At 35.5% G+C, this 10,387-nt stretch overlaps 1 protein-coding gene across 1 annotated transcript; it reads left to right on the top strand.

Annotated features, from left to right (window-relative positions):
- Nucleotides 1-8,885: 8,885 nt before the first annotated feature.
- On the top strand, nt 8,886-9,833 carry LOC128468263 (olfactory receptor 1019-like). Its single transcript, XM_053449952.1, has one exon. It carries the CDS (start codon nt 8,886-8,888, stop codon nt 9,831-9,833), a length of 948 nt encoding a protein of 315 aa, XP_053305927.1.
- The last annotated feature ends 554 nt before the right edge of the window (nt 9,834-10,387 follow it).

Genomic DNA, 10,387 nt, shown 5'->3' on the forward strand with positions numbered 1-10,387 from the left:
ACCTTAAAGGGTTAAACATTTTAGTAACCACTCATCTGATTTTTTTTCAATAGAACTTATGTAATGGTGGCATTTCACCACCAGATGACACAAGTGTAACATACATTTCCAACAATTCCTAAAGTACTTTGTCATATAAATGTAAATATTTTTTAAAAAGTGTACATAAAATGTTTTTTTTTATGCTGCTACATTTATGAAATGTATCCAAATCGTCGTTATTTCTTTCTCATAAAAAAAAACAGCTTATTTCTACAGCTTTTTCGGTATCGATAATTCCTCAAAAACATAATTATTACAGTTAATTTAGAGACTTCCTATAAGGATTTTTTTTTGAATGCCTGAAATAATTTTTCATTACACATTATAGAAACAGTGAATAGAGGGAATTGTGCCACATGAAAGCCAAACAGGCAGAAGAGTCTGCCTTCCTGTGAAATAAATATCCAAATGTAATGTATTTAATGCTTGCTGTGGCAAATTATCTGATTTCAGTGAATTGATTTACAAGTTAGATACAGCAAATGACAAAAAAACTATTTGCTGAATTTTCAGGGAATTTTATAAAATCAGTGGTGCATTCCCATGGTTGCCAATCCAAGGGGGTGGCAGCCTTTCTGTCGCATGGCGCCACTGGTAAATAATCACTGATCTCTCTAACCGGCCCATTAGAACTTTTGACCGGGCCGAGTCCAGGAGATCAGTGCGCAGCACCTTTTAATGGCGTCCATGGAGGGTATGCTGAGCCCGCACAGTCTCATAGTGTAAATAGGTTGAGGAGATCTCCTTTGTAACCGGCCCATTGTTTGCCGAGACACTTGGGGGCTTTAAAGGCCGATCTGCCCTTCTGGTTTTGTACCAGAGGATTGCTGCCCCCCTGGACCTGCCAACCCAAACCTGGGCCTAGTCAGCCTAGGCCGGAGTGCTTCCCTAGTCATGGGAAGTCCTTTTTTAAAATTTCTATAATGAAAAGTGTATCCAGAAGGTGTCAGAGACCTCCCCTGACCTGAACGGGGCGGAAATTAAATTTGTTGCCTGAATGCGGAAAAAACTAAAATTTTGTCCGAAATGATTTTAATCTTAATGAGGTATAAATAGTGAAATAAATAGTTAAATAAATAGTAAGATTACATTACATCTTAGAAGTGATTAAATAGAGATTTCTTAACAATATTACAATATGCCGGAGTGAAAATGAACAATAATATAAAAAATTTAGTACAGAATGAGAAGTAGGCTCTGCTCTTGTGAGCTTACAATCTATTACATACACATCTAATTAATTAGTAATAATTTATATTGCAAGTTATGTTTAAAAAGAAATAAAGTTAAGGGATAGATCGTTTTTAAAGTTGAATGGAAGTTAAGCAATTAGTAAGTTCTATAAATCAGGTATTCACTCGGGAAGCAGTGAAACTTAATACATCTTTATAAAGTGAAACTTTTCTGTTTAAGTCCAGGTGAAACACAACACACCTGAGACGGCGGAATCTCTTGAATATTCCCAGTACTCTGTTTGTCTCTTGGTGCGAATCTAATTTGCTTGTAGAAGTTCGCAGCCAACAAATTAAAATTACGCCAACAAAGTGAGAGATCAAAGTTAAATGGTAAAATGAATGGAAGTTTGGATACTTGGTGATCGAGTTTAAATGTTATGAACTTTACCTAAATTTCTCTTAAATTGTACTTTCATATAAAACTGAATAAATCAGATGATAATGTATATATTCAAATTCATATTCCATTAAATGTCTGTATCAGTTTTTTTTTCTCGATTATAATATTATAATAGTTGAAAATGAAATATCATGAAAGTTTTTATGCTCCCACCTAAACTTCATACAGAAAAATCTTACAGGGTCCTATCCGTTTCAAAAGGTATCCCCTTCCCCCACAGTTTATTCCTTTTAATTATTAATTTATATAGTGCCATCATATTCTGCAGCGCTGTACAATGGGTTAATGGTCGTTCAGCCTATGACACGCACCCACAGCTATGCTTTATACGGGATTTTCTTATGATACCTTGCGGGTTTTCAGCGTCTAAATGCTAATACTATGATGGAATAGTATTACAGATAATGGAAACTTATTTAACCCAGTATGTCAGATGTAAGATGAACAAGTCAATAAACTGCAATTATCATAAAAACAATGATAATAGAAAAATGCAAGGGTTTTTTTTTTTTGTTTGTTTTTAAATACAGATAAAATACAAATGAAATAAATAACATCCAAAAAGGGAACTCCCACCATTTTTATTACTAATATCAGATTAAAAATACATTTTAAAAAAGATTTTGCTGTTTCATTTTTGGAAAATTCTAGTTTTTGCCAACTGATTGAGTTCCTTGGTCAGCAATATAGCCGTGAAAAATTGGATCGGACTGAATTTGGGGTATTTTGATATAGGGGTAGGTGAAGCAGTTTATGTTCATATAGTGTGATGGAATCTCCAATGGTTATGCGGCAGATAGGTGGGGAAAAGAATTCCCCAACCTCCATCTTTACCTCTTGCTGCGCCAATGCTGGATCCGATTGGTGGAGAGTAAACCGCTTGCGCGCAGGCAGAGAAGATGTACTTGGCCAAACACATCTCCTGTAAGCTAAGGAGCTTGGGCTGGGGGGAGAGGGACGTGCTTTACGTGGGGTGCTTTCAAATGGTTAATCCATATGGCTCTTAGTATATAGCCGAACGAAATGTCAGATGTAGACTATAGGTAGTGATAATATAAAGTTTCTATAATATAGAGGACATATTAAAAAAAATCGGTTCCCCACATACCTAGTTAATGCTAAATGTCATTATAATTAACATCTTGTTCTTCCAAGACCCAAATAGAACTTTATGTTCTCTAGGGGACATAGTTGGAAGTAATAAATACGAGGATAAATCTTCTGCAGCGTTTTGGAAGCTTCGTGCTGACGCTCACTACGACATAGACGAACCAGATTCGCAGCAAAGAGCAAACGTTTCGTTGGGGTATGTAACAGATTATACTAAAAAAATAGCCATTTTTCTTTAAACAATCAAGATACAGTGTATCTCTTCTACCTCCAGGCCGTATATATATATATATATATATATATATATATATATATATTGTTAGCCCTTAGTTTTTCCTAAGAAAGGAAACTAGAGCGTCTTCAAAACTTGTATCCTGCTTGTATAACTCACAGAAAAAACTTGGAGAATTAATATGATTACAATAGTTTTATTAATCCATCAAAAAGGTCATTTTTGAAATGGTTAAATGTTATTTGCAGAGAAATATCTGAAATGTTCTCTTGTGACCCTTGGCATCACCAATGTGTATCCACATTAATTGTATAATAAAAGTGTATCAAATTTCTTCACATTTAATTTAATATGGATGTAATTGATATAGAACTTCCCCAAAGGATTAAGAATTGTATTCTTGCCTTCTGTGTGCTAAAGTTTTAATTTAATTTAACCTGATAAAATACCATCAATTTATTGTAATTATTAATATTAACAGATAAAAGAATGCTCTCAAATTACAGATGGAAAATCTAATGTTTTTTTTTATTATTATTTAAATGCCCAAAGGAGCTTAAACGGAGATAGCAGATGATCTAAAATGTAATTCTATTCAGAAAAAATGCACGCAAATCTTAATTCTTCAAGTGCGAAATGTACACCTTTATAATTATACTCATTAAAATGTAGATTCATGAGCTTACTTACCGACACCCGTACCAAACCTTTTTTCTTGGATTTTGTGTTTTTCATCTGCTTTCTGTTTCCTAGCAGATATATCCTTGCTCAAAGAAATAGAGAGCGACTTGGCTTGCCCTAGAATGTCAATTTTGGGAGAGAAAGTGGGTGCAGAGTAGGCAGAACTAGAGCAGGGAGTAGGTCGGCTACTTCCATACCTGGAGAAGAAAGAAACTAAACAGAAGACCCCAGGAAGCAGGACTTGAGAGTTCCCATGTATGCACATGGGCAGTTGACTTCATTCTTGGACTCCAGTAGGTCTGAAAGGACTCTGGGGGAGAGAAAAAAACACTGTGATCGGTAATGCAAGGCTATGAAGCTGATAACAGTGTGATCAGTGCAGCGGAGATCAGAAATGGGAAAAGTAGAACAGAAAAAGTAAATAATATAAATAAAACAATACATGAATAAATAAACTATAGGAAGCTCAGCGATATCACCATGACATCGCTAGCAGCCATACAATATAACATGGCTCAAAGGGAATCTCTATTAATATTGCACAGGAAAAAAGGGCTTAAAAAAGTAAAATAATACATTTTTTAATGAAAAAAAATGTGTTTTCAAAAATATATATACAAATGTTTCTTTTTGAAAAAAAGGCCTGACATCCTATTGTCCTAGCATTACAAATTAAAATATATATTAACAAAAACCCCTTCGCTATCCCTAAGCCCCTTAAGCCAGTGGCATTAAAAATTGTACGCTATAGGATAATATGTAAGGGATGGACAAACTGTTGACGGACATAAATTGGGTCATTGTTCAGCAGTGGCAACTACTGTGTAGAAGAAATCCTAAGCGAAATGTCCAAAAAAAAGTGTTTTTCTCTCTTTTAGCATAGTTTTATATATATATATATATATATATATATATATATATATATATATATATATATATATATATATATATATATATATATATATATGTGTATATGTATATATCAGCCCTTATTATTTTTTATGTTCTGTGTGTTTCTATGGTTTCAAAAGAAAGCTCTGCTTGTCCTGGAAGAAAGAATTTTTTATTTCACAGGTACATCAAAGACTTAAAAGGGGAATCTTGATTAAACCAACATATGGTAAAAATGGTCAAAAAATGCAGTATGTAAAGTACTAAAAATACTTCGTACTGAAGGGGTTAAAAGTGGGCATGTTAGCTGGAAGTCTTTCCATGCCCCGTTCTCCTTAGCCATGCTCATTTCTGCTATCTCGTTAACTTAATTGAAGTGGGTTATTTAATTACAACCTTTAGAACTGTTTTGTTCATATACTTAACATCGTTTTTTAATATTTCCTTATTTTGTTTTAGTGAATTTCTCACCTAGAAATGGGTATACGTGACCTAAAATCAGAAAACCAATGCAATGTAACAGAATTCTTCATTCAGGGCCTCATTCAAGGCCTTCCTGGACTTCAACTCCCAATGTTTTTCGTCTTCCTGCTCATCTACATAATCATCCTCCTCGGAAACGTAACCATTTTTACAGTCATTTTGGAGAACGCTCACCTTCACACACCTATGTATCTCTTTTTAATGAACCTTTCGTTGATCGATATCACATTTACCTCAAATATTTTGCCAAAACTATTACATATGCTCCTTTTCAAAAAAAAGACCACTTCCTTTTTGGGTTGTATAATGCAGATGTATTATTTCGTATCTCTGGTTTGCGCTGAAGTCCTCTTGCTTGGAGCCATGGCCTATGACCGCTATGTAGCAATTTGTCACCCCCTTCATTATTGTATTCTAATGAGCCTAAAAAAATGTTTAATTCTAATAATGGTTTCATGGACGGTTGGGATGTTGGATGCAGTAGGCCATGCTAAACTTGTATATAACCTGTGCTTCTGTGCTTCTCATAAAAATAACTATCTTTTTTGAAAAGATGCTGAAATGAACCCCTTAATGACAAAGCCTGTACATGTACGGGCTCAAAATGCATAGTTTTCAATGTGTTTAGGGACCGCCCATTGTCCATAAGGGGTTAATAATAGAGTTTGTGTTGCAAATTTTTCGGTTCCCTGCCCATCTGGTTTGACTGAAAATTCGGGGGGGGGGGCATTTTTCATTTGGGAACTAAATTTGTTGCCTGTGCACGCATTAACTCACACTCTCACTCACTCATGTTAACTCACACTCTCACTCTCATGTTCGTTAACTCTCTCTCACACGGTCTCTAAATGTTTCCCTACCTTCTCTGCCTACCTCTTCAGCTTCTGCCGATCGATTCCGCTTCCACATCTTCTTCCGCGTCATTTTCTTCTATCTACCCCCTTTTCTATTCTATCATCAATCACAACATTCAATCCTTAATCTTCTTTCTTTGTCTGCATCTCCGACCGACATAGACGGGCGGGAACTTCCGCCAAAATGGCGGTGCAGTGGTGATGTTCTGCTGATTGGAGGACATCACTGAATGCGCCAGCTAAGGGCAATATGGCCATCAGGTGGGCTTTGTACGAATCGCCAAATTTAGCATAATTCTGTAAATTTGCAATTTTGTAAGAATCTGAATGCACAAATCTACTTGTTTTCCCAGTAAAACATCTGAAGTGTAACGCTGAACAATAAAATGTACATTTAGCACTTTTCCCTTGTATCAGCTTCGTTGATCAGGCCTTTCACTTCGGCATAAGTGCGGAGCCTCTACACACCATGTCAACAGACTCTCCTCCATTCCTCCAGTTGAGTCGAGGATGTGTACGGAGGCTCTGCATGATGCCACCCTCCTATTCAGAGCGCCTGGGTGTGTTAAACCCCATGCACCTGCCTAGGTGCAATAGGGACCCAGAGTTCGAGTCCACTACGAGAATATGCATTTATTTTAATAAAAGATATATGTTTTTTTTAAAACTGAATATACAGTATTTCTCAAGAAAAAAATCTTAATTTTCACTAATAAAAGTAAAAAAATATGTTTGTTAGTATATAGCGCATAAAAATCACGTCACATGACTGTACATCAGCTGTGTAGATTATATAAAAAAAGTTATTGATCCTGCCTAATACCATGTGCATTGATGGTCACTATGTGCGACTAGGTGGGCCTTGGGGACAATCCCAGTTCTTTTCTTGGTCACACCTACACACAGTCTAACTTTTTAAACTTTGCAGTCTCTGGGGGTTCATTTCTTTTGCTACGTAGTATAAAAGATCCTCAAATCACTGTTCCTTCTTGCAGCATTTCCCCTGCCTGCTATTTTGCTGGGTTTCACAGAAACAACGTGGATCTATCAACACCATTAGAACTGTCATTACATGGGGTATGTATTCTGCATTCTGAAAATAAGATTGTTTTAAGTAACTATCATGAGTAGAACTGGACAGAAGAGTAGAATTCACCCTGGCACTTTAAGGCCAGTGGCCGTTAAACGAGTACATGCAGCTGTGCTCTACTCTACACTTTTGCAGCAGCCGGCTGCCGGCAGCCGACAGCCTGCAGCAGCACACTAGTAGACAGGATCTGCCGCACAAGTGCTAATGAAGGAACATGAAAGATTAAAAAACCATTGTGCCTCAGGTTCAATTTTTAAAGCCAGCAGGTATGAACTAGATAACCAGAACTGGTTACATTTAATAAATTCAGCTTCGTTCATTACATTCTATTATAGATCGGGTGGCAATTCTCCAGAATATTTTAAATATAACATAAATAGTATTTAACAGGTGCTACGGTTAAACATTTGTAACCAGAGGACCCTTTTTTATTATTTAATGTATTTTTCTTTCTATTGTATTGTGCGGTACTGAAAAGCAATCTGTGATTTTTTAGCATGGATTGAAAGTCGTAGTCCATATACACGTTACAGAAGAAGCACAAAAATACTTTGATGAGTTTGGTAGCAACTCACATATAACCAGAGCGATTCTTACTAAGATCATGGTAGGATTGATTTACTAATTATAACAAAAGGCAGGTAGTACATTTAATATTTTTCCCTGATCTTGCTTAGATCTATCATTTAACCCTTTTAGTGGACATAGGTATAGAGTCCACAGCCACTGCTCCCCGTTAAATTATATAAAATTATGACATTACAGATAAATAGAGATTAAGAAAAAACTAATCGCTGTCAGAAAGGAATACAGATTTATTGTATATTCTTTAATTAACAAATCTAACTCACTTTATATCTATATATATATATATTTTTTTTTTATTTTTTTTTAAATAATGTTCCTAATTAGTTGGCCAGCCCTGTGGAAAGCCAACACATTTCTGTTTAGTAAGTCCCGCGTTATTCTAACTGCCTTTAAATGAAGTCAGATTCTTGGCCATGCTGTCCACACCAATTTCACATTGAAAGTGTTAAATAATGAGTACATCATTTTATTTTATTTTTACAAATTAGAAAACAATTGCCATAAAACAATGATGTTAACAAAAAATTACTGTAAAAATTAGAAAGGGGTGATAAATACATTTCTAGTGGTAACAATGATGTTACCATTATGATTAGTATTAGTAAATATTAGTATTTGTACTAGATAGTACACGGTACAGCTTTTACATATCAAAAATCTCTTTGTAAACAAAATTTGGGCTATAAACCTGTTTTACTTGAGGGTACCAAGTAACCCTGAGTGAGGGTTTGAAGAATTTTCACATTGACTGCCTTTTCAGCTGTAGCGCTAGACAAAATTACATACAATTGTCCCGGGCTATATACGGGTTGCGATACATATATTCCAACCTTACTTGAAGTCTGATCCTGGATTTTGTTTATGCTCTTTGCAAAACTTAAACATACTGGGGAGGAAATCACCTTAGTTTCAAAATAAAAAGCCATTAAAGCGTTACTGAGTTAGTTACCCAAGTCTGTCTTATTTTAGCGATTACTTCTGTATGAAATTCTGTATGAGTTTGTTATTTGCAGTCTGACACATGATTACGTTACATTTCAGCATTTAAGAACCTAGAACAGTCTTTTATGAGAATTATTAAATACTCTGCCTATAAAAGAAGTGTGCAAAATATTATCACTATAAATTAATTTTTATTTAATAATTTGGATGCATGGAAGATAAATGCTAATCCAAACTAAAGCAGTGATGGTTTCACAATAAAGGTGCTTATGCTATTTGTCCAAGTTTACCTTGTTCACTAAATAAATAACATCTAACATTTTATTATAAGCAGGAAATGACATCTGAAAAACAGCAAAATCTGACAGTTTTTAAAATTCAAGGATTTACTGATATTCCAGAACTTCAGCTTCCGATCTTTTCACTATTTCTCTTCATATACTGTATCATTATCGGGAGCAATCTAACAATTTTCTTGGTTATTTTGTGTGATTCTTACCTTCACACCCCCATGTATATATTTTTGATGAACATTTCGGTCATTGATATCGCCAATGCTTCGAACATACTACCAAAGTTATTGAATATTCTGCTTACGCGGCACAAGACCATTTTATTTCTAGAATGTATCATTCAGATGTATTTCTTTATATCTCTGACATCCACTGAAATTCTCCTGCTTGCAGCTATGGCATATGATCGGTATGTGGCCATCTGTCACCCCCTTCATTATTTAACTATGATGGATTTAAGGCACACAGCAGCATTTGCAGTAATCTCGTGGGCCGTCGCCTTTCTGGATCCCATTGGACATGCCGTTCTTGTATCGAAAATGTCTTATTGCGGCTCACATATCATTGACCATTTTTTTTGTGATGTTACACCATTGCTGAAGCTCTCCTGCAGTGACACCTCAAAAATGGATATTTTAAATGTATTTGATGGTACATTTATAGCATTCCCAGCATTTTTTCTTACCTTAACCTCATATGTGTTTATTATCTCCACTGTTCTGAAAATAAAATCGGCCGAAGGTCAACGTAAAGCATTTTCTACATGTACCTCCCATCTCACATGCGTAACTATATTTTATGGAACCCTTATATCTTTGTATATGAGACCTACATCAAGCTACTCTCCAAGACAGGACAGATACTTTGCCCTTCTATACGTTGTCTTGATTCCTTTGTTAAACCCTGTTATTTACACTTTAAAAAACCAAGATGTTAAAGATGCTTTAAGGAAACTTATGAAGAAGGTAATGTTTGTTGAAAAGTACAAATAAGTCTAAATAAATTGATCTATGAAAGAATATCTCACTAATGTTACTGGTTATTACTGCAAAATCTGAATATTAATTTAGGAAAAAAAGAAAAAGCCTGAATATAAGACGACCCTATAGGGAAAAAGTTTTACCGGTAAATATTAATTCATGTAAAGTATTTTTTTCATATTTAATAAAAGCTATGATTGAGAAAAATATTTTTTTGTTTTTATTTCCTTTCATTTGCCAACCTGCCCCCCCCCCCAAAGTTATGCACATCTGCGCTTAGGCTTGCCTCTCTGCCTCCCTGATATGCCTTTACCCCCTATATGCCACTCTGCCTCCAGAAATGTCTTTTAACCCCCTATATGTCACTCTGCCTGCAGAAATGTCTTTTAACCCCCTATATGCCACTCTGCCTCCAGAAATGTCTTTTAACCCCCTATATGTCACTCTGCCTGCAGAAATGCCTTATACCCCTATATGCCACCCTGGCATTAAGGGGGTTAAAAATACATATCATGGGACAGAGTGGCATATAGGGGGGTTTAAGGCATTTATGGAGGCAGAGTGGC

The sequence above is a fragment of the Spea bombifrons genome, chromosome 11 (genome assembly GCF_027358695.1).
Source record: "Spea bombifrons isolate aSpeBom1 chromosome 11, aSpeBom1.2.pri, whole genome shotgun sequence".
In the NCBI taxonomy this organism is placed as follows: Eukaryota; Metazoa; Chordata; class Amphibia; order Anura; family Pelobatidae; genus Spea; species Spea bombifrons.

Bases quoted from the DNA above. Each gene is read 5' to 3' on its own strand.
- LOC128468263 (XM_053449952.1), top strand. From the start codon at position 8,886: ATGACATCTGAAAAACAGCAAAATCTGACAGTTTTTAAAATTCAAGGA.